Source organism: Myzus persicae, unplaced genomic scaffold, assembly GCF_001856785.1.
Source record: "Myzus persicae strain clone G006 unplaced genomic scaffold, MPER_G0061.0, whole genome shotgun sequence".
NCBI lineage: Eukaryota > Metazoa > Arthropoda > Insecta > Hemiptera > Aphididae > Myzus > Myzus persicae.
In genome coordinates this window covers 105449-131298 of record NW_019104144.1, presented here as the reverse complement: position 1 = coordinate 131298, position 25850 = coordinate 105449, and the positions used below count along the sequence as shown (strand labels likewise).

The window sequence follows — 25850 nt, the reverse complement described above, 5'->3', positions numbered from 1 at the left end:
TTATGCCTTATGCTTATAAAAAAAAAAAAAAATACTGTATCTCGTGTTCATAAGTTGCGCCATAACTGTTTCAAACATTGTTAAATTCTATTCAGCCGTGTTAATATAAAAATGTTTTTATATGTATAAATATATTGCTATGATACTGACCAAACTAATTTATTGAGGATGTGGATTTATTCAAATATATAGATTGAAAAACTTAGATAATATAATATTTTTTTAACTTTTATTTTTTAAATATGATCAGTATAATAAATGAGTTATGATTTTGAGATTTTGTCTTTAAGATGACCACCTTCTAGTGGTGATGATGTTGGATAGAACTGTAAACTGCGAGGGCTATCTGTATCAATTGGACTTGGAGTATTTATGTAAGAACTAATACCTGTAATAATATGAAAAAAATATTCTACATTTGCATAAGATAATAATCATTTGATTATGACATACTGTTACAACCAGATGGTGTTATTTCTTGATATGGTGAGTAAGAATGAACTGAAGAACCATACAATGTACTTGGAGACTGTCCATAAGAAGTATCAGAACCCAATGGATATTCTAAATCTTCATCAGTTATTCTGGTAGAAGTGTACCCAGAAGCTGGGTCCCAAGCATGGGTAGGTGTTTTAGATCCATCATGTGATGGAGTAGTACTTCCAAAGTTTGGTGTACGGTTACCAACTTCATAGTTTGGTGTTATTGAACCATGCACCGAAAGCAAACCTCCTTCACGATATCTAGGAGTTGTTAAAGCGCTAACAGGTGTTCTTGAGTACGATGATGTTAATCTTCCATCCTTAGATTTTTGTGCGACAATTGTTATGTTTCTTCGATCCACCGATATTGTTTGACAAGATGAATGAAGTTCAATTCTGGCTGTACACTCTGTTGCATCTTTAACAATGCCAACATCGCCTTTGTAAGGGCCAACAGTAATTCTAATTGTCTGACCAATTAACCCTGAATCTCTTTGAACACCACCAAATCTACCGCCAGATACTACAAAACTTTCTTTTCCTCCACTTACTTTAGTAAGTCCACCTGACTGACCAAAAGTACTACGCCATGGAGACATAGATTGTGGAGATGAAAATCCATCTTGTGTTGCAATCCTTGTTTGCTAAATTGTTAAAAACCAACAATAATCAAATTAATTCACAAGTACATACAGCTGATATACGCTATATTACTCTATTCTTTGAATTTCCCGCAAGGGCAATGTGTCTTAAACGACAAACAAAAATTCCGCCATTATCTGTCATTAAACGAGAATACAAAAAAGCAAAGTGGCGATATAAATGTTTGATTTCACCGTGCAGTCCCTAGATTATAAAAAGATATTAGCCAAATACTATAATAATAAAAGTAACTATAATTGCGGATTTAAAATACACATTCTACAATCAATTTTAGAAAAAATTACCGTATGTGGTCCATCAATAACTTTTACAATTTCATTTCTTTGTATTGAACTTCCTAAACCATCAACTCCAATTGTATTTCTATGCTCTTTTTTTTTATTTAAAGATTGTGGTTTAGCTTCAACCAATTTTCCTGCCATATTTAAAATTTGCATTTTTTCACGCTCAATTCTCACTATCACTCCAACATTTTGTGGGCTACCAAATAAAATATAAATATGTATTGTGATAATTTAGTTTAAATATTTCAATACATACTCTATTTGAACAAGGTCTCCCCATTGAAATTGTCCAAGTGAATCAACTCCTGAAGCCGTATCCGTACACAATTGTAAATCACGAGGTAAAACTTCAAGTTCGTGCATAGTGACATCAGAAAATAATACAATTCGATTTTGTTCTACTCGAACAATGAGTCCAGTATCACCCTCATAACGTCCTCCTACTACTTTTACATGATCACCTTGTTTAAAATACTTGCGCAATTCGTTAGACATAAATTCCAGTGGCATCTAAAATAATAAATTATAACCTAATTAGATTTACACAACTTTAAAAATTTAACCATGCTGTACATTGTGTCTTTTTTAGTTTGATTACTATAAATGAAAATTCATACACAAAAAGGGTGTGCCAGGTTATGCAGTAGGTCATGGCAATGTATTTTTTACTACTTTGGTATCAGCACAGCCCAATTTCTTTAGGCCAGAAATTTAAATTATAAAATTATACCCACCCAGGCTTGGTTAATAATTTTTTTTTATTTTACAATCTGACTGGCATTGTTAATTTATATGCACAGCTTAAAAGTAATCATTTCACTATTGTACTAATACTATGAACAATTTTTGAAGAAATGTAATAGTAAAATGTACAACATGCATTTAATTTTTGATTGACCTGGTCGAAAATCAAGTATGACAATCCAACTATATCCAGCCCAAAATATTTTCTTTATGACACGACCATGTATAGGTGCGATCTCTAGTGTACGCCTGGGGCTAAAGTCACACAATACAGTCTTAACATAATATTATAAATATTTAAAAAAAATCTATTACTGCTTACATTATTGCAGTCTTTTTGATTGATCTTAAAACCGAAAACAGTAATAATGAGACTTTCTATTCCGCATATTTTGAAAAATTAAGAAACCTAATATACTAATATAAATGTTTAGTAACAATTTTTTCAGTATCTCCAGTCTTTTTTTTAGTAAACGTATATTGTTTATTATAAACAAAATCCTATTAATTATCTAATATAATAAAAAAATTAATTAGTACCAAATAATTACTGAGTTGTAATGTTATGACTTATGATAATAAAATTGATATATTTCCAGGATAGAAATATAATGATTAAATACAACTCAATAAATCAATTAAGTGGCTTGGAGTGGCGCATTGGCTGCTACCAGTCGCGGAATGCGACTGGGAGTAAGTAACGGCCACAGCGACTAGCTCCCGCATGGGTAACCACCCTGTTTCATAGTAGTTAAGAACCTTGCCACACATACCTTAACAATCGTAAAAACCACCTACCTTACTTCTACCACAGTTCATAACCCCTACAACAGCTAATGGTCTTAGTCGCCGTGCTAAAGTTCAATAAAAAAAAAATTAATTTTACCTAAAACTAAATTTAAAAAACTGTACTTTTTTCTATAAAACAACCAGTAAAAATATTAAGGCTAGGATAAGTTGTATTATACATTGAGTAATTTTGTTGATATTTAAGATTAAATTATTAAATTTTTTATAAAGTCTTGACTACATAATATATATTACATCTCAATTTAGTGCCATTAATTTTTTTTTAAATATTCTACTTTTTTATTATCAGGAATATAACAGACAAATGATAGAAAAATTAGAAAGCATATAAAATACCTAAACGTATAATATTATTTTACAACTGTTACTTACATTAAGATTTTCATGTTTTGGCATAATCAAAACTGTATCACCATCAGTAGATAATACTTTTCCTTGTAAATTCATTAACTCTCCAGCACATACTTCTACATTATCACCAGAACATAAGATCTGACTGTTTGCTAAATTATCTTTATTTGATAAAGTTAATTCTATGTCAATGCCTTCAGGAACGTCTTCAAATTTTTCAAGTTCTATTAGTGTAGGCTTGACTCCTTCAGTCATTATAGCATTCATGTAAAAGTTTTTGTATAAGAATCCTTTATGGCTGTATCGATTTCCTTCAAATATTAAAAAGTCACCATCACTGGTTACTTCACCACCAATAGCCCTGATGGCTTCAGGATCAAATGGTTTAGCTGCAGGACGCCTTTTTTTCTTTCTTTTCAAAGCTTCTGGATCCTAATAATTATATATTAAATAATAAAATTACAAGAATTATAAACTGATAATCATTGATACCCTAAGAGCGCCACGTGGTTTAGTATAGTCAATCCTTGGTAATAGTTTCAAATGTACTTGATTTTGTGCCATGTCCACATAATCTATTTGAGCAATGTCATCTTTGTACATCCCTGAAAAAATACAGTTATAGATAATTTCAAGACGTTATTTAAAATAAAATTATAGTAGTTGAAAAAAATTAACCTTTTTTTAATCTAACCCATTGTTTAGATTTCAAGCCAGTTTGTACTTTAACAACTTTTAAAACATCAGCCATTTCTTTGATAGGGACCATTTGTTGTTTCCAAAATCCATATTTAAGACTGCTTATATTTTCAATAGCTGATTTCACATGAGTTTGTTTGTACGATTCAATGTATATATAGCCCTTAACACTTTCAGGAGAAACTATAGATTTGATTTTCAATGGATCGTCAGTAAACTGGTATGCAAAAAATTTCCTCATTAACAATATAGCAGTATTTTTTTCATCACCAATACGACATTTGACCATCCATAAATTTGGGTCCCTTTTATTAGAAGTTTACATTTAGGTAATTTTAGGTACATTTTCATATTTATAGTATAATATAAATCCTACTTGACACCAGGTAAAAGAGTTTGTTGCATAATTTCATCTGATAGTTCATCTCCAGCATCTCCAAATTGTTTTATTGTAGCAGAACCATCTGCATATCTATTACGCAAGTATTCTTCAATTTCATCTTCATTTTGAGTACTAAAAAATGTATAACGATTATTTATTTATAATGTACACAATGCGCCTTGAATGAACCTATTCTAAACATAAGATATTCAAAGTTATAAGCTAAGTCTTACTCCCAAAGGTTAGTTCCACGTCTGCGTCCTTCAATCTCTCTTGCAGTTGGTCCTAATTCATCAACCTCATTAGCAACAATACCATATTCACCAGCTCCATCTTCCCAATCATCATCCTCTTCTATTTCATCATCTACATCAGCTTCGTCAATGATAAAGCCTCCAAAACGTTCATTTTTCTTTTTTTTCTTGACCGGACGGTCATCTTCTTCATCATACTGCTTACGAACACAACACTAATAATCACACCAAATAATTACATCAGGATTAAGAACTTACATCATCCGAACTTATATTCCCGTCTTCTGGATCTTGTTCATCAGCAACTTCTTCTTCCCTGTAACATTAATCAACATTTGCATTTAATATTGACTGTGCTTTCCACAAAGCTTTGGTAATTACTGGTTATTTTCTTCAGCTTCAGATCCACATGGCGAACGGCTTCTACTCGCACTACGACTTCGATCACGATATCGTCGATTCTCCTAAAAACAAACACCACAGGTAGTAGGTAGTAGAGAATTGAGTATTTTATAACGTTTTTTTTTTGAACATTTATTAGTTATTACTTCCAAATCACTCCCTGAATCGCTTTCCGACATTTCTGAAGGAGGCGATGTCTCACACAAATAATACGATTATAAATTATAGTACACCAGTAGTCAGTACAACAAAATAAAACTAACTCGAAACAGTGAAACAATAACAAATAATGCTGCGTGATGTTTTTCTAGGTGTTCCGGTGGCCTTTCGAAATAGATGTCACGTGACCACTAACCGGATACCAGTTTAATTTTGGAAGTTTGACGGGCGTGGTGGTTAGCGGTTAATTCGACGTCGCCGACACTCGGACGTGTTTGGCACATTGTGGTAATGTGGTATACAATACGCGCTATTAAGTCGTCAACATTTTTCTAAAAGTCATTAACATTATCCGAACGGCATTAATAACACAGTATTTTGTATACATTTTATAATTTTTAAGTCTCCCGTGTAGTAGGTACAATAGAACAATCGATGTTATTTGTGACAGGACTTTTAGTTTGCCGGATATAATGTATTGTCAAATGGGAACGCACTGGTAACACAGAAAATCTATTTTGGTCGTAGATAATAAAGATTAGAAAACGGCAAAAGGCTTTCGATTGTCAATATTGTAATATTATTATCCGTCGGTCAAGAGTCAACAATCGTAGTGATTAAATTTTTTTACAGTGATTATCATCTTTTAGTACTTCTCGTAGGTAATAGCAAAGTACAAACGTCAAACAATAGTAATAGGTATAAGTATCCATGTGTCAATCGGACGAAAATTATCAACCAAAATGTCTAACATTCTGTGCATTCATCTAATATTTTTACCACGAGATTGAAGACCAATTATTATTCACATATGATTCAAGAACAATATGTCAAACCAATATCTTAATTGGTTTTCCAGAGCGCCTACAAATAAAATGAAGGTAGTTTATTCGTTTATCCATGATGATGACAAAATATACTACTGTCATGAATCATTATATCATTTAATATATACACAAATTAACAAATTATTTATAAATATACTTAGTTAGGTTAGGTTATCAATGTTTTATGTTACCTACCTTATTCATTTATACATTTATGTACTATGATCATAATGACATAATTCAATAATTGTTAAAATTTATATTTGGCCATATTTTGTATTATAATAAAATTAAAAATAATATTGTTGAATCCAAATTAAAGTCCAAATTAATTAAAATTAATTATTTGGAGAAAGTTCAATTTAACAAATTAGATACTAAAACTGGGAAAAAAATGTCTAATACTAGAAGACTTGTAATAATAGAATATTTTGTTGGTTCTAAATTAAAATCATATATTATTGAATAATATTTTTTACTTAAGAGTGGTAGTTACCTAGAGTTATAATTTATTTTAATTACATCACAAAATATTTTTAGTTATTCTTTAAATATATTAAAATTTTCAACTTACCTATCGGTATTTTATTTATTTTCAGTAAGCACATTTTACTAATTATGAATTTTGAATTTTTGCAGGTCATTAATCATATAATACAATATTGACACAACCTCCTTCCAAAGTATTCATCATCTAAGAAAATGGCTGCTGGGTTACCACATGATTTAGATGGTTTTATTCCTTTATTATCTACCTCTGATATTCGAATGAAGGTAACTGTTGGTTGTAAATTATTTACTTATTTAGAAGAACCAAGTAATTCTATTGAATGCTCAGATATTGGAACGTTTATTGATGGTATTGTTCAATGGTTATTAAATAGCAATCCCAAAGTTATTCTGTATGGGATTGAAATAATAACACAACTTATAAATAGAATGAGAATAGATTTTAGACCTTACATTTCTACCATACTCTCCCTAGCTGTTGATCGAATTGGTGATAGTAAAGAACCAATTAAAGTTAAAACACTTTTTCTTATAATGAAATTAATGGAATGTAATACCATAAGTCCCCAGACGTTATTCGACAAAATATCAGTTAATGCTTTTTGTCACAAAAATAGTAATGTTAAAGAAGGATCTATGAAATTGTTGTTGTTAACTATTGAAGAATTTGGTGCAAATTGTATTACAATATCAAAAATTATACCTATGATTATAAAACTTTTAAGTGATCCTAATGTTCAAGTGAGACAAAAAGCATTTGAAACACTTGTTGATTTGTATAAACATGTGGGAGAAAAGTTACGTGTTGATATTCAAAAAAAATATTCAATTCCTCAAAGCAAAATGACAGACTTAATGAATAAATTTGATGAAGCTAAAGCTACTGGAAGTTTATTGCCAACTGCTTTTGTTGGGCTTAACTTAACTAACGATGATGAAACAGATCGTACTTGCACATTTGAACCAAAATATGTTGTTGGTAGTATTAAAAGACCAAGTTCATTTTTACATCCAAAATCAAATCTTACAACACCCCAACAACAGGTTGATTTTGTACGAAAATCCACATCTTCATCAGCATTATCTGCCTCACATGCAGGTGGAGTTGATGAAGATACTTTTATTCGGGCATTTGAAGACGTTCCTGCATTACAAATTTTTAGTATACGAGATTTAGATGACACTATGAAAAAAATACACGAGTCTATTCAAGATAGTAATGAACAATGGAATAAACGTGTGGAATCATTAAAGAAGATAAGATCACTAGTTTTAATTGGAGCAACAAAATATGAAGAGTTTTACAATAATTTGAGGTATTTAGAACATTCGTTCCAAATATCTATCAAAGATTTGAGATCCCAAGTTATTAGAGAAACGTGTATCACTATAGCATTTTTATCCCAACGTTTGGGTACTAAATTTAATCACTTTTCAGAGTCTATTTTTGGTAATTTAATTGATCTTATACAAAATTCAGCAAAAGTAACGGCTTCATCTGGATTAGTTGCTATAAGATTTATTTTACAATATACACATGCTCCTCGTATTATACCTATTCTTGCAAATAGTCTGGGGTCAAAGTCAAAAGATATTCGTCGTGCATGTTGTGAATTTTTTGAACAAATTCTTCGTACGTGGCCAACTCAAGCAATAGAAAGACACTTAATTATACTACAGGATTGCATTAAAAAGGGTATTGCAGATGCTGATTCAAATGCCCGAGTTCTGTCTCGAAAAGCTTATTGGGAATTTTGTGAACTTTTTCCTGAGCATGGAGAAATATTATTAAATAAGTTAGAACCAGCATATCGTAAAATATTGCTTAATAATTCTGGGTCCAACTTGTGTTTATCAAAATCTGTAATAGCTGAAAGTACAAAGTTGTCTTCCCATCGTCCTGTCTCTTTGCATAGTAATATTTCAATGAGATCAAGAAGTGCCATAGACTTGCAAGCTGCTAAGAGGTCAAATGCTCGTACTGAATATGCTTCTCTTTCAAGACAAAAATTCAACCCTGCGGTGTCAGTTCAATCTGTTACCAAGAAGACTAACGAAGATATACACCAAACAGACAAAGGGGGAAGATCAAGAGCTCGAGTATCATTATCTCAACCGGCTAGTCGTGCTGGATCACCATCTAAATTAAATTTTGTCCAAACAAAATCTAATAGAGCAGCTTCTGGTATACCTAGATCTCGTGATGCCAGTAGAGAAGTTAGTCCTAATCGGCTTAATAGCAATGGACTGCATATTAATAGTAAAGAACCATCTACTTTGTTTACACCTAGACCAATAAGGACACAAAAAATATTAACACAGAGTCAAGAACCTAAGTCTATTATTACTGATGCTTTAAGTAACAAAAATTATTATAAGTCTCCAAGAAAATCATTGGGAGGATTATTTAATGATTATAGTGATGAAAGCGAGACATCTAGTGTTGGTTCTGAACGCAGAATTGATTTTCACAAGCGATTTTCAGATTCTTTTTACTTAAATGGATCAGCATGTGGCCTACATAAAGACATTTGGAAAAACTCAAGTTTAAAATATTTGAATATTGATGATATAATATCAAAATGTGAAAGTTCATGCTGGAATAATCGCAAGGAAGGTTTGATTAGCTTACTAAAATATTTTCAACAAGGAAATATTTTGAGTGAATTATTACTAATAAAAACAACAGAGGTGTTCACTAAAATGTTTATGGATTCTCAAACCAAAGTTATAAGTCTCTTTTTAGATGTACTTAATGAGTTAATTGTTACCCATAGTCAATATTTAGAATATTGGCTATATACACTTTTAGTAAAGTTATTCATTAAAGGAGGCTCTGATATACTTGGTTCTGTACACTCGAAAATATTGAAAACATTGGAAATTATAAGGTTATCTTTTCCTTGTGATTTTCAATTAACTGCCGTGTTTAAATTTCTTACAGACCCTACTCAGACACCTAATGTTAAAATAAAAATATTTGCCATGAGTTACATTTCACAATTAGCTGTTAGTGCAGACTCGGGGTCAATCTTTGTTTCTGTGGTAAATGGTAAAAAAGATTATGCTACTTTAGCGTTGATAAAAATGATTGGATGGACTATGTGTAATAATAATATAAAACAAGGCCATGAATTAAGACGTGCATCTCAGGAAGCTATACTAGCTTTGTATAGTTTAAATGCATCTCAAATCACATTGCGATTATCCCAGTTACCAGAAGAGTATCAAGAAGTATTTTCTAAACTCTTGAAAATTAGAGCAAGAAGAAGTAGTGCTGATCAATTAATGTCTCTAAATTATCACAACAGTCAGGTACCAACAAATCTTGCTTCGCCACCTTTACAACCTGACACCATTGATACTTTTAATTCGGAAAAAATACATAAGTCATTTAAACAATCTTCTGATAAAGGTCAAAAGTGTAGTTTAAAATGTTATTACCCTGAGGAGAAAAATGCTGATTCTTGTGAATCTAGAATAAATCATCTATCTATACCTACTGAAACTAATAGTCAAAATTTAAATGGTTACAACAATGGTCATACTACAGTAGATGGAATTATACAAATATTAGACGATCTAGATAAAGATACTCTGCAGCTTGATTATAAACAACTAATTTTGATCAATCTAAAAGAATTAATAAAGAATGATTGTTCTTCTGGTGAACTCATACATCATTTCAAAAAAATGATAAATGTTGTTTTAAAGTTATTAATGGATATTGAACCAATTGTCCGAGAGCATACAATATCTTTGATTACATATTTAGTTAAAAAATCAGAATTAGTTACCTATTTTCACAACTACACTGAATTGATTGTATTGAAAGTAATAGATATGTGTTGTGATTCATATAAACCTATTGTTAAAGTAGCTGAAGAATGTTTACTTGTCTTAAGCGTATCTTTACATCAAAAAACAGTTGTGAAAATAATTACACCGTTGATATTAGCAAAAGAATTTCCAGTCAATTTGGTTGCTATTAGAATGATGACTAAACTTATTGATACTTGTGGCAGTCCACCTGTAACTGATCAAATAAAAGACATTATGTCTGGTCTATTGCAGAGCTATGATAATCCTGATAGTGCAGTCCGAAAGTCAGCTGTGTTTTGTATGGTCTCATTATATAAAGCATTTGGTTCACAAGAATTTACTCCTCATATATCAAGTCTAAATGGTGCAAAGCTCAAATTGTTAAATCTATATATTGAACGCTCACAACAGTCCATCAAGATCAATTAATTTTATTCTTAATACCTACTTAATATATTTGTTTACAAGAAAGTAAGTCAAATAAAAATTATACGTCTATGTTTGATACCTATTTAAATCACTTAATTTTTTAATTTTAACCTTTTGACGAGATCTAGACTCTAAATATGAACTTTTTAAACAAAACCATTTGATATTTATATTTTGTAAATTTTTTAGTTAAAATTGAGTTGTAAATAATAATATCTACTTCACTAGGATAATTTACTTTTATTGATCAATAGATAATGGAAATATGTTTTAACCAAAAGAATATAATTATTTTATTTGGTTGTAAATTCAGAATTTGTAACTATTAGTTGGTAAAATGAATTGTTATTATTTGTTCATTTTAAGATACTATAAGAAACATATTATTTTTTTTATATGTAACAAGTGATTATTTTTCTGAGACTGTTTACAATATTTTATTTTAAGAAAAAAAATTATTATTTTACATTAATTAATACTTGATTTATTACTAACTTGCATTATGTAATATTATTATGTGTCTTTTGAGTTATAACTAAGTATGGCTGTGTTGTATTATTATTAAATTATGAACTGGACTAAAAATTAATATTATGAATGTAGAAAACTAATTTACAATGTTAATTACATAAATTATACAATACATTAAACTATTTTTAGTTATTATTAAATATGTATATGTTGTATTTTAATTAAATTATGAATTATAAATTTTTATAGAAATTAATATGTTATTCAGTTGTATACCTATGTTATGTAAATGCAATTTTATGAATTCTGAGTGTGCAAAATGAATTGATTATGTTAAGACATTAATTTATTGTATAAAGTTTATTTATTTTATTTATATATTGACAGAAAATAAACTCTTATTTACAAAAACAATTATGAAACATTTTTTTACGCTATTATATGGAATGGCGCGACTAACCTAACCCTAACACTACTTAAGTATTGAACAGATACAAATAAATAAATTGAATTCAATAATAACTATGACAAGAAATGTGGAAAAAAATACATACAAATTGTATATTTTTATAGTAATTATTTACAATGTTTACCCAGGACCCACTGAAAAAATGACAATTATTGTTGAACATACACAAATATAAAACCATATGAGGATAGGAGATTGACCTCCACATTTTACATTTTAATAAAAAAAATTATCTTTATTTTATTGTGAGTACAAAATATAATGACCTATAAAACTTAAAAAATATTTAAACAAACACCTTCTAGTAACATGCTACTCGATATTTTTCTTCTTCTTCAAGGAAAATCTTTGAATCATTAATACATTTTTTTAATAAGTAACTTTAACGACGAACATTTTACAAAATAATAAATATTACTCTAGATAATTACTATTATTGTTATTATAACTTACCTTCTTGTAGATGGTGCCGCTGGTATATTATAATTTCTATTTAATTAATTATTTAAACTTTTCTCATTAAACAGCTTATCTACTTACCAAAGGACACTTGTGTTTAAAATAAAAATCAGGCTATTCGGTACAGTAGAACTTCAGATATAGCTGTCCAAAGATATAACTTACATACCCCTATCAGCCGTCTTACTCATTTAGTAATTGAATTTAAAAAAATCTGTTTTTCGCTGTCATCTCCTACCCATAAGCTCATAGGTCAAGTAGTTTTCAAGATTTGATGTTTAATGTTAATTTTGCCTCGCAAAAATCAAAAAACAAATGGTATCTATACCAAAAACATATTTATGTTAAAAATAAATGATTAATAGGTATTTAAACAAAACCGCAATATTATTGATACCACATTTTCTCACGTTTTGTCAACTTTTACAGGTCGTGTAAGTGCATGATAGGCACCATCATGTGTTTAACAGTTTTGAATACAATTTATTACTAACAAGCAACAGCAATAAGACCTCACCCTCCCTCCTTTAGAGAGTTAAGTATTTACATTACGGTCACATATATAGATTATAGTTAGGGTTATATCACATGAGCGATTTAGAATTACCTCTAATTTTTTTTTAAAAGCTTACTCAAATTGCCTTCTATTTGCAATAACATCATTCACTTAAATTGCCTCCTACTTAAGGTAGGAAGTGACCTACTTGTACTGGAATGAACTGATAGATACAATTAATCAATTTCTAGTTTGAACTGCAAACAATGATTTTTTTTTAAATTAAGAAAAAATAGTGTGCGCACAACAGTTAATCCAAAGGATATACATTTCCCTATACGCTATAGAAAAAAATGTAGCAAATTAAATAAACTGAATAAAAAATCATTTTACTGTTTTTAAAAAAAATGTGTAATGATGTAATTAACACCTATTAATTCAGTAGTTCAATAATTCAATAAATTTAATATGCAAATATTTGTATGAATATAACAATAATGAATAAATTCATGTTTTACCGTCAAAAATTTAAGTTAATCAATAATGATAAATTTCTATATAATGTAAATACACAAACACTTTTTGTTATTGTATACAGATATATACACAGTAAGAGAAAAATCTAAAATATGAAATTCCCTTTCTTCCTACTTATCTAGCTCATGTGGATAAAAAGAGAAGAAGCACAAATTCTGATACTGAACTGTGTGCGATAAGAAATGAAATATTTTATAATGTATTGATCTATAATTAAAATAATTATATGGTCCAATTTCAACCAATGAACGATACTAGTTTTAATAACATGGCAGTATAAAAGTGAATATGATAGTAAATAATAATGCTCATGCGAATTAATATTACAATAAAAAATAATAATATATGTATGTATATAGAAATATATTTTATTCCTAATAGTTCATTGAAACAACCTTATTGGTCTCTATTAATGTTTTTTCACTTGGGAAGGGTTGAGTATATCTAGCACACTGCTACCCCCTTCTCTAAGAAGATAATTTTCACACATTATGTGGATGTCACTCTCAGTGCAGGGTAGAGCAATCAAAACGAAAGCGGAGGAGAGACTATAAAGTAATATTTTTTGATCTGCGCCAGGTTCGTACTGATGAGTGTGTGTCATGGCCATTAACCATACTATTCAAATAATAATATATTATGATCAAAAAGAGTCACAAATGGGTTTATTTCATCGAAGAGAGTTCTAATAAATTAAAAACAATTAGGTTTTGAGCTTTTGGTTGAGGGTCTAGTGGTCTATTTAACAGCTCTAACTCTAGAGTGGAAAATTATATTTTCTATTTAAACAAAATAAAATCTCATTAAGCTAAATCCAAATTAATTTTTATTTGATTTAACTTTGATTCTAATTTAAGAAATTCTTTTTTGGGATACTCTTTATACTAATTTCATCAATTTTATTAATAAACGATTCAATTGTTTTCCCTTTGATCTATAGCGCGGTAACTAATTATAGAGAGAGAGCAGGACAATAATCATATTATGATTTACTGATTTATGTTGTATGAAACGATTGTCCTTGGACTGCTATTAGTTTTATGTAGTATTTATACTCAAGTGGTTAAAAGGAGGATGCATGATGGGACATGTGGGTTCAAATAGAAACTATTAACATTTAAAACTAGTGAATAATAATTATACCATATTAATTGTATAAATTAATGTATATTTAGATAAAATTTTATTTATTATTATTTCAATACATATAGTTTATTAAACAAGGGCTATTCTTACAATGTCCGGTTAAGTACCTATTAACGCTTAACGGTGGTTAGTCTATATTTAACTGACAGTCAGTTCATACCAACCCCAATTAGGTCTCCATAAGTGAATGCTAACAGTCAGATTTAATTACTGACAGAATTCTGTCGATGATCATTTGGTAAGAAACATATTAGACTAACTGCCGGTTAGTGTTAACCAACACTTAACCGGACATTGTAAGAACGGCTCTAAATATGATTTGTATACTACAATAATAATTATCAAAATTAATATAGTTCAATAATATCAATAATTAAAATTAAAAAATTTAAATGGGTACATTCAATAGGGGTATCCTTTTCTTAAGTAAAATAATTCACAACTTATTATTATAAGTACTCAATATTCAAGTATTCTAATATAGTACTAAAAGCCACACGTAACTTTAAAAAAAAAATGTATGTTTCCAATCTTTAATAAACTAATTTGCTCTGCACAGATGCAACAGCGGTATAAGTATAGGGTTTTTTTCATCTGGCATTACTACAACACCTTCACTACCTTCAATCGCCATCATATTTCCTGTTCTGTCTCTGTATGAACCACATAAAACTTTCACATAATCGCTGGGTTTCGGCATAATAGGTTCCAAATTATCATTTTCAATAGTGACCACACGTTCTTCTTCAGGCAAATAAACACTGCATGTGGCTTCACTAACATCTCTTATAATACCAGTTTGTCCTGCCAAATCTGAATCAGCAATACGAACAAAAATATCTGTAGTTTGCCATCCTGGTGGTAAACCTATTTAAATAACATTTTGGTTATTTCTAAGTAATGCTGCTACTAAAATTATTTATAGTTAAAATGTTAAAAGTTTAACTAATAACATATTAACACAATATACAACAAATAACTTATTACCAAACGATGTTAATGAAGGAGCTGCTAATCCTGGAGATGACACTGATGATGGAGTCATTAAACTTGCATAAGAACCTGATGGGGATGGGGCTGGGTGATACTGGATGCTACGAGGGCTGGAAGTATTGATTGGACTTGGAGTGTTTGCATATGAATTACTACCTGTTATTATATAAAAATAATGTAAAAATATTTAAAAATAAGAATAATATTTTAATAACTTACTGTTATATCCACCACCCCCTGATGGCGATATTGCTTGATATGGTGAGTAAGAATGATCTGAAGAACCATATAATGTATTTGGAGTTTGTGCATAAGGAGTACCAGGGTCCATTGGATATTCTAAATCACTGTCAGTTACTCGAGCAGGAGTATACCCAGCAGCAGGATCCCAAGCTTGAGTAGGTGTTTTAGAACCATCATGAGATGGAGTCATGCTTCCAAAGTGTGGTGTACGATTACCAACTTCATAGTTGGGTGTCATTGAACCTTGAATAGGAGTCTTGCCTCCTTCGCGATATCCAGGAGTCATCATCACATTAGCTGGTGTTCTAGAGTATGATGATGTTAATCTTCCATCCTTAGATGGTTGTCCAACAATTGTTATATTTCTTCGATCCACAGATATTGTTTGACAAGAAGAATGAAGTTCAACTCTAGCTGTACACTCGGTTGCGTCTTTGACCATGCCAACAGCACCTTTGTACGGGCCACCCGTAATTCTAATTGTCTGACCAATTAAATCTCTGTCTCTTCGAACACCTCCAAATCTACCTCCTGATCCTCCTCCGCCACGGCCACCACCACCTCCCCCACTTCCACCCCCACCAGCACCGAATGGACTACCAGGTGTATGGCGAGGAGATGTAATTTGAGGAGATGCAAAACCATTTTGAGGTGCAGTTATCGCTTGCTAAAATGTTACAAAACCAATGAGTACTTAATTAAAATAAATTGGCTTTAATAATTACTTTATTAGTTGAATTTCCAGCTAGGGCAATGTGTCGTAATCGACAAACAAAAATTCCTCCATTATCTGTCATTAAACGGGAATACAAAAAGGCATGATGACGATACAGATGTTTTATTTCACCATGCATCCCCTAAATCATAAAAATAAATTATTAAAATATTTGTAATCAAGATTATTCAATATTGATTCTAAATTACCGTGTGTGGACCATCAATAACTTTAACGATATCTTTTCTTTGTATTGAACTTCCTAAAGCATCAACTCCAATTGTATTTCTATGCTCTTTTTTTTTATTTAAAGATTGTGGTTTAGCTTCAACCAACTTTCCTGCCATATTCAAAATATGCATTTTTTCACGCTCAATTCTCACTATCACTCCAACATTTTGTGGACTATCAAAAAAAGTATAAATATAAATTGTGATAATTTGGTTTAAAGATATTTATTCAATACATACTCTAATTGTACAAGGTCTCCCCATTGGAATTGTCCAAGTGAATCAACTCCAGAAGCCATGTCCGAACACAATTGCAAATCACGAGGTAATACTTCGAGTTCGTGCATGGTGACATCAGAAAATAACACAATTCGATTTTGTTCTACTCGAACAATAAGTCCAGTATCACCCTCATAACGTCCTCCTACTACTCTTACATGGTCACCTTGTTTAAAAAATTTGCGTAATTCATTTGCCATAAATTCCAGCGGCATCTAAAAGAACCAATGATACATTAAATCTGTACTTATATTACTAAGTATCAACTTACTTTGAGATCATCATGTTTAGGCATAATAGTGACCATATCTCCATCAATAGACAACACTTTTCCTTGTAAATTTATCAACTCTCCAGTACACACTTCCACATTATCACCAGAACTTAAGGACTGACTGTTTGCTGAATTATCTTTATTTGAAACTGGTAATTCTATATCTATGCCTTCAGGAGCTTCTTCAAATTTTTCAAGTTCTGACAGTGTAGGTTTGACTCCGTCAGCTGTTATTGCATTCATGTAGAAGTTTTTGTATAAAAATCCTTTACGGCTGTAACGATTTCCTTCGAATATTAAAAAGTCACCATCGCTGGTTACTTCACCACCAATAGCCCTGATGGCTTCTGGATCAAATGGTTTAGCTGCAGGGCGCCTTTTTTTCTTTCTTTTCAAAGCCTCTGCATCCTAGTAATAAATATTAAATAGTACAAATTTTAATTTTAAAGAATTCCTTATACTAGTTACCATTGATGCTCTGAGAGCGCCACGTGGTCTGGTATAGTCAATTCTTGGTAATAGTTTCAAATGTACGTGATTTTGGGCCAAGTCTACATAATCTACCTGAGCAATGTCATCTTTGTACAAACCTGCAAAAATACAGTTATAGAATAAGGATAACTGTGTTACTTGAGAGAATATAATTACTTATAACTTATAAGTTATTCCTATAATAAACTAACCTCTTTTTAATCGAACCCATTGTTTAGATCTCAAGCCTGTTTGTACTTTAACAACTTTTAAAACATCAGTCATTTCTTTTATAGGAACCATTTGCTGTTTCCAAAATCCCATTTTAAGACTGCTTACATTTTCAATGGCTGATTTCACGTGGGTTTGTTTGTATGATTCAATGTATATGTATCCCTTTACTCCTTCAGGGGAAACTATTGATTTGATTTTTAATGGATCTTCAGTAAACTGGTACGCAATATACTTCCTCATCAAAAGTAAAGCGGTATTTTTTTCATCACCAATACGACATTTGATCATCCATAAATTTGGGTCCCTTTACGAGATGCTTACATTTAATATACTTTTCATACATAGTATAAGATAAATCTTACTTAACACCGGGTAGAAGAGTTTGTTGTGTAATTTCATCAGCCAGTTCTTCTCCTCCATCTCCAAAATGTTTTATTGTAGCTGATGCATCTGCATATTTTTTACGCAAGTATTCTTCAATTTCGTCTTCATTTTGAGTACTAAAAATATATTTGTATGATAATTTATTTTTAAAATAAATTGTACATATTAATGTGTCTTGAGATCAAGCCAAGACCAGCACCTTTTGCAACTCATTGGACCTATGAATCTGTTCATATATACTAGGTGATTTCTAATTGATACTGCAACTTTTTTTTAATATTAGGTAAATCAAATGTTATCAAATATGTACACGAGTTTGATTAATGTGTCTTTCTATTTAATTTTAAGTAATAAAATATACAAATTATTATTTCTTAGGTAATCTTACAATTAAAATATAACTACAATGTAAATTTTCACGTGATGATTTTTCCTAATAGTAGAAGAGCGTTCAATAGATACGATCATACACTCATACAACTATACGAGAGTCGTGATATTATCAAATAAGGAAAGTAGATTAGTTATCTCAATTGAGTGGACATAAACAGTTATTCAAATTTTTTATTCAATATAAACAAAGGCAGAAATGGTAGTAATGTTAACACGGATTCAATATGGCTGCCAGTTCAAAATAGGGAAAAATAGTGCATGAGCTTATTCTACACATTTAGTACATACAATTATAATATAGTCTTACTCCCAAAGGTTAGTTCCACGTCTGCGTCCTTCAATCTCTCTAGCAGTTGGTCCTAATTCATCAACCTCATTAGCAACAATACCATATTCGCCAGCTCCATCTTCCCAATCATCATCGTCTTCTACCTCATCGTCTACATCAGCTTCATCAATAATAAAACCGCCAAAACGTTCATTTTTCTTTTTCTTTTTGCCCGGACGATCATCTTCTTCATCTTCTTCTTCATCATATTCCTGACAAACAAAAATAAAATCTAAGTATTTGAAATAACAACAAACAATTTCATCAAAACTTACATCTTCTGAATTTAAATCCTCGCCTTCTGGCTCTTGTTCATCTGCAACTTCTTCTTCACTGTAACAATAATCAAATTTGTATTTAGTATTGTTTGTGCTTATCACAAAAATTCTAGCTATTACTGGTTATTTTCCTCTGCTTCAGATCCGCTTGGAGAACGACTTCTACTTGCACTACGGCTAGAAGCCTGTTTACGATATCGTGGATTTAAATCTTCCTAAAAACACAATGTTGGATGAACATGTTCTACTCCTTACTGCTGTTTATGACTATTACCTCAGGTTCACTGCCACTGCCACCGCGATCACTCCCTTGATCGCTGTCGTAATCCGACATTTTTAATGTTATAACTAATTAACTTTTAACAAAACCTAATACATATAAATTATTTTAAAACAAAAAAATACATGAGTGAACAGTGCTTTGACTCTGCTTCATGTAATTATAACTAATAAATATTAAATAAGTGGTTATTGTAAGTCATTAAGGTTGTTGCACAAACATAATATTTGTATAATTGTATCAACAATCAATTTATTTTTTATCAAAATATCAAAGACGTTGTATGAAGAAACCTCATGACGTATGATCCATTTTTTATAGTATAACAGATGATTAACTTGCTTGGTTAAAAAAAAACATAAGACAATGACCGCCACTTTTTTAAAATGACCATAATTTTAAGATTTTAACAACTTTGAATTATATTAAATCTGTTGTTACTTATTTTTTATTTATACTATAACCGTGGAACAATTTAAATTCGTGTGATTACATTATCAGTCAAAATTCTAATATCCTGGACATTTCTAATAGCTATATTTTTCGAAAAGTAAAAAATAAAAATAACAATTAATTTATAAATATTAAGCCTATTACATCATTGAGACTATATTTATTATTTACGTAAATTCGTTTTATCATGCGTAATATTATGTTTTTATGATACATGAAATGTTTAAACGATGTATTTAAGTATTTAAGAAATTAAATATAACATACAGATCATAGAAATGAGATATAAACCACAGATATACCTACGTCAAGCCATGACTAAATAAAGCTATCATTAATAAATGTAGATACCATAGACATAAAAATATATTATTATGTCTATGGTAGATACCATGACAAAATTGTTCATCATGTTAGATAGGTACTAGGTACCACAGCAATCAAGTGTCTATGACCGATGTCCAACTGGTGACAGTGTATATATTGTAGAGAAGAAAAAGTTATTTTTATCCAGAGTACATATTAATATTTCTTAACCGTATGCTCACCACTAAACTTTCTACACTAAACCACTTTCATAACAAATTTCTTCAAATTCTGATTTTTGGGAACACCGAACAAGCAATAATAATAATAATAATACAAATAAGTTATTTTCACTATATAGGCACAGAATAGATAAAATTTAATCTATTCTGTGATTTAGGCATCAATAATCAAACTTAAGGTTTAGAACATATGCATAATAATAAAGCTTTTATATATTTGGTTATAGTAATAGCCAATAGGTGAATGAATATAAAATAGGCGATGAGTGGAATCATTTAAGGTTTTATTAGACGGGGGTTAACTTCTTACCTTACCTTCTACAAATAATATATGTAGTTCATCACATGGTTTTACATAGGTAGTACTTTATAGGCAGGTCTCTCTTCTACCATCATGTCTGTTTTATTTAACTAGTGATTATTCAGTTTTTTTAAATACCTATAGAATAAGAAATGTTCCTTCAAACCATAATGTAAAAATATATTAACGACAAAAGTACAAAACAATTTTTATTCGTACATAATATATAAAAAAAACTTAAATAATAGCATTCAAAATGTTTTTTTTTCTTTGGAAAAGTAGTTGGACAACCAAATTCCAAAGATAAAAATTCAATTATTTTAAGCATGTAAGTTAATCTATAATTTTATTTACTTGCCTATATATTATCTTTTGTATTATTTAGTAAAAACTAAAATATTTATTCCATAGATTTATTCAAGAAAAGAATATTTAACAATTAGTTATGTAAGTATACATAGACTAAATACACTTGTAAGTTGTAAACTATGATATACATTTATAAAATATTATATTTATATTTTTACATCCAATCAAAAAAATAAGAACCCTGTACTTGCATAATTATTTTATTTTTCATAAATAATGATATCGTACAAATAAATTGAAATAATAAGTATAAAATATAAAAGGTTAGTGCGTTAAAAGGTATCTACAGTCATTAAAAAAATCTTAAGCAAATTTGTCAAAACCTTAACTCATAATAGGTATAATTTAAAAAAGTTAATAGATAAGCTATTTTTACTTGATTATTATCAATTCATTAAATTGTATTAAATTTAAAATCCAATGGAAGTAGTTCAGACACACTTGTCATAACTACATCACTACCCTCAGGTTGGTATAAATAAACGATCATGTCATTATTGGGATTATTAAATTCACTTAATACTTGTCTACAAGCACCACACGGAGGAACAAATTGATTATTGTTCAATCCTGCAACTGCAATTGTAGTGAATTTAGTTTTTCCTTCACTTACAGCTTTCACAATAGCTGTACGTTCGGCACATATTGCGAGCCCGTACGAGGCATTTTCTACATTGCAGCCTGAGAATATGGTACCATCATCACATCGCAAGGCAGCACCGACTTTAAAGTTGCTGTATGGAACATATGCCCTCTCCCTAGCCAGTGTGCACATAGATATTAAAAGTTGATCTTCATTACCTACAAAATAAAGTTGCTAAATATCAAAAACCTTGTGAACATTTCTTAAAAATAATCATCAAATCAATTTTTAAAAAAACTATGAGTTAAGTTACTGAAACATTTTATTTCATCTATAAGCTGTAATAGAAAATTCAGGATAAGACAAAAGATTAAAATAATAATTTTGATATTTACTTAATTCATTGAGTGGCTTAAGTCGATTTGTATTTTCAGTAGAAGCAGAATCCATTTATTACTAAACAAAAAAATAATAGGTGTTAGTTCATACAAAATCTAAAAACCTAATTCTATATAGACTATAGGTATAGTACCTATAAAAGTAAATAAGTTACAAAAAAAATAGATTGATGTTTAACAGTAAATGAAACGCAGTACTACTAGTGCTGTTCAGAATTTATAAAAAATATCACTAACACCAATATACTATCTTAGAGTGTACTTAGGTATTTTATATACATATTATACATTTATGAATATATACATAGTAATTTCAAGAACATATTATAGCGAACAAATAACAATTACAAGACCTTGATAGTTGATAGTTCAAAAGTCAATATTTTGATAAAAATTTATCTAAATAGTTAGTAAATTAGTCAGGGTACTTAAACATAGGTACTATACAGGCATTATACATAGATTACAACACTTTTAATTTGTTCTAACAGTTAGTTACTGTGGAGTGCTTTGATGAAAAAAATATCAGAGGGGTTAATAAATAACTAATATCATTGACCTCTATATCAGAGCAGATCATGAACCAAAGTATTACAAGTACATGTAAAATGTATGCCTGTGGGGTATGGTACTATACTACTTTAGTGTTTACAAACACAGTTACATTAAACACACTACGAACAAACACGCCATGATGAAATAAAAAATGCAGTCGCTATTTACCACTGACAATGCTAATTACACACTTGTACGTTCCAGTGGCCCATAGTAATAATGCTGATGTGAGCATATTGCTATTTGCTCTCAATGATAAGAAGAGTGCAAATATTATTTTAATGGGCAGCAATGCCATAGACCTATTAACTCATTGAGTTAATAGGTCTATGAGCAATGCAGCATAGGCAACCAACTACAGTGTACCGTGTATTTTAATAATATATTTCGTGATTCAATGATTGCACAATGCAGTATGCGCGAAAACAGTAGGCTATGCACATGCGCGAAAACGCGGACAGTGTGATACGCGTGCACACCTCCGAGGCTCCGACGCAGTGGCGGTCGAATAATTCAGTGACGGTGAAGGGGGGGGGGCTGAATTTTTTGACGTACACTGTTTGATCATTGAAATTTTTAAATATATATTATTTATGATCACCTGTTTAACTATGTGGCTGTATAATATTATAACTATTGTAAATATTGAAAAAAAAAATCAAGAGAGACCCCCATCCATCACCCTCGCCGTTTGACCTACACTAGTGTGACGTAGAACTATATTGTGTGTCGGAGAGCGTAAAATGGACGAAAATATTTCGGCCGATCTGTACTACCGCCAAAAAATAATAACGTTAACAAGAATATATTAGCAGAACAGTATTATAACCGACACGTTTTTTATGTGAACCGTATTTCAACAGACAAGTATTTATTCGAACCCTTTTATAGCCCCTTCTCTGTGTTCAAAGTCAGGGTCGTACCGAAAGACAAATCATGGGGCTATGCTTGATTAATTAATTTGCCAACTTTAAAAAAATCCCATACAAATTTATTGTGAATTCAGTCTAAACTTTTTTTATACTACACTAATAAAAACTAACGAGAAATTAGGTATTAAAGTTTCAAGGTTTTTGACCGAGCAAACACTTTTTTTTCGACAATAATAATTTTTAAAAAACTAATAACCTTTTATGATGACGTATAGAAAATTCTATCATAAACATTCGGAGAAAATTACACCTATCTATTTTATTTGTTTTTAGTTATATCGACAATAGAAAATCGATATTTTCAAAAACTGGTTTTTTGCACAAATTCCCATTTTACCTTAATTTGTTTTGTTTTTTTCTGGTGCATTTGAAAATTACTGGCAATTTTTCTAAAACACCTACTTTCACACAAGAATAGATTCTGCAGTTAAAAATCAAAGTATTATTTCGATTTCCTATCGTGTAGTGTTTAAATTTACAAAAATGGTTTTTTTCAATTTAACAATATTGGCAATTGTCATTGTATGATAATTAAGCTTAGTTTACTTAACAATTATGAACTATAGGACACTTTTTTCCTTAGATTCGAAATTATAGCTATAACATTTGAATATAAGCTATAAAGAATTAGGTATTTTAGAATATTAGGATTACGGATATTAGCGCTCGTTAAACTTTTTCACTTTCGAAAAATATACAGACTGATACCCCAGACCAAACTCTATTCTATATGCTGTTGATGCGCCACTGGGCACTGACCGATCACCGATTACAAGATCGCTACTATAGGTATAGGATATATTACATAGTGCTGCAAAAAACACTTATTTCAGCCACTGAAAATATTTTGAGGGAAAAGCCCATGCCGTTCACGTCATGTCGAGACCTACCGGCTCTCGTAGGCTTCTATAGTTCTGTATATAATATATATTATGGAGTATGTAAGCTCAGAGCTGGTACTCTATACTCGGGAATTTTTCAACAAATACATGTATGTTTTACAGCTTATACACAGTGCATACTTGTTTACAGAAAAAATTGATCCAGGGTATAGGAAAACAGCAATCATCTGTTCCATATTTCAGACGGATAGAAGTAAATAAGCAATTATTTTGAAATTGTGGTTTTATAGACCCGTGCTACAAGCACCATTGGAGTAAAATTACCAAGGTAAAATAAAATAATTTGTAAAACATTTTTAATGTCATTTATGGTTTATTTAAATACAATTATTTAGTAAGTGCTAGTGGGCCCCAAGATTCTACCTCTTTCATTATTACGCACCTCCATTATGCGTAGAACATAATTCGTATTTTTACTGGATTATAAGTAACATTTATTGCTCTAACGAAGCATTGTGCTATTGTTTATTAATATACAATTTGGTGGTGGAAACGCATCCAGTCTTCCTAGTATTTTTTATCACCATAAGACCAAACTGTAAATAGTTGCAATAAAAATATTATACTCTGAAAAGTCGAGGGTCATCAGTACAATTTAAACAAATATTTTAATTCACATTTTTTGGTATAGTGATTTTCACCATTTGAATCCTTTGTTATCATCTATTATACAAAAAGATTATTAGATGACGGTAGTTTGAAGGTTAGATGATGTTTATCGACGCAGTAATGTACTTGTATTGCCTATACGGTTCGCCGTACAACTATAACCAATTAAGTAGGCACATTTAGACATTTAGATTTTAGAATATACCATACAATTTGGAGTCCCAACAAAGAAATTGTTTATTAATTAAATTGTTTCAATATAATCGAGTGTACTTTATCACAATTACCAAACATTGATTGTAAATCAACTGAACATAGGAGCGTCATTTGAGGCGTTGAAGGGTATGCTTATATGCATACCTACCTAAAATTTGTTAAGATTGAATTTTGGCCAGACTATAATTTTTCTGAACCAGGAAAGAATAATGTATATTTTTTTTAAATTGGTCTTAACTCTTAACCCTAAGAAAAGTAACTATGGTCATGTGATACTATTATTAATGCATTATTTAAATGGAATACACAAATGTTTAGTTTATACTAAATAATTTAGCCATGCCGGAGAATTTCAGGATTATTGTTTAATGTAGGCACAATATTTATAGGGACAATAGTGTTTATTTCATATTTAAATAAAAATAACTTAAGTACTAACTGAGCAATTTTTTTTGTAATAATTCTCTACATACATTGTCCAGCTGT

The 25850-nt window shown here is 30.2% G+C and overlaps 4 protein-coding genes across 6 annotated transcripts; 1 reads left to right on the top strand and 3 right to left on the bottom strand.

Annotated features, from left to right (window-relative positions):
* Positions 1-207: 207 nt before the first annotated feature.
* LOC111039214 (transcription elongation factor SPT5-like) lies at positions 208-5366 on the bottom strand. Its single transcript, XM_022322593.1, has 13 exons — positions 5218-5366; positions 5051-5133; positions 4928-4985; positions 4649-4884; positions 4410-4547; positions 4013-4338; positions 3827-3939; positions 3356-3766; positions 1686-1939; positions 1430-1625; positions 1197-1328; positions 454-1126; positions 208-388 (listed from the first exon to the last, which is right to left on the bottom strand). The coding sequence occupies exons 1-13, from the start codon at positions 5248-5250 to the stop codon at positions 264-266; spliced, it is 2778 nt and encodes a 925-aa protein (XP_022178285.1). The 5' UTR covers positions 5251-5366; the 3' UTR covers positions 208-263.
* A 398-nt stretch (positions 5367-5764) lies between these two features.
* Positions 5765-11382, top strand: LOC111039213 (CLIP-associating protein 1-like). The gene is made up of 2 exons (XM_022322592.1): positions 5765-6111; positions 6697-11382. The coding sequence occupies exon 2, from the start codon at positions 6760-6762 to the stop codon at positions 10816-10818; it is 4059 nt and encodes a 1352-aa protein (XP_022178284.1). The 5' UTR covers positions 5765-6111; positions 6697-6759; the 3' UTR covers positions 10819-11382.
* A 3236-nt stretch (positions 11383-14618) lies between these two features.
* On the bottom strand, positions 14619-19552 carry LOC111039203 (transcription elongation factor SPT5). The gene is made up of 14 exons (XM_022322573.1): positions 19493-19552; positions 19339-19433; positions 19216-19273; positions 18920-19152; positions 18198-18335; positions 17814-18139; positions 17599-17720; positions 17128-17538; positions 16818-17071; positions 16557-16752; positions 16358-16489; positions 15609-16299; positions 15384-15545; positions 14619-15263 (listed from the first exon to the last, which is right to left on the bottom strand). Exons 1-14 carry the CDS (start codon positions 19550-19552, stop codon positions 14938-14940), a joined length of 3204 nt encoding a protein of 1067 aa, XP_022178265.1. The 3' UTR covers positions 14619-14937.
* Positions 19553-21199: 1647 nt separating this feature from the next.
* Positions 21200-23083, bottom strand: LOC111039204 (cytidine deaminase-like). 3 transcript variants are annotated; one of them, XM_022322575.1, is made up of 3 exons: positions 22874-23083; positions 22148-22208; positions 21200-21970 (listed from the first exon to the last, which is right to left on the bottom strand). In XM_022322575.1, the coding sequence occupies exons 2-3, from the start codon at positions 22200-22202 to the stop codon at positions 21564-21566; spliced, it is 462 nt and encodes a 153-aa protein (XP_022178267.1). In that variant the 5' UTR covers positions 22203-22208; positions 22874-23083; the 3' UTR covers positions 21200-21563. The 3 variants fall into 3 exon arrangements, with proteins under 3 accessions (XP_022178267.1, XP_022178269.1, XP_022178266.1); XM_022322577.1 differs by having other exon boundaries at positions 22897-23083; XM_022322574.1 differs by lacking the exon at positions 22874-23083 and adding an exon at positions 22285-22472.
* Between the last annotated feature and the right edge of the window lie 2767 nt (positions 23084-25850).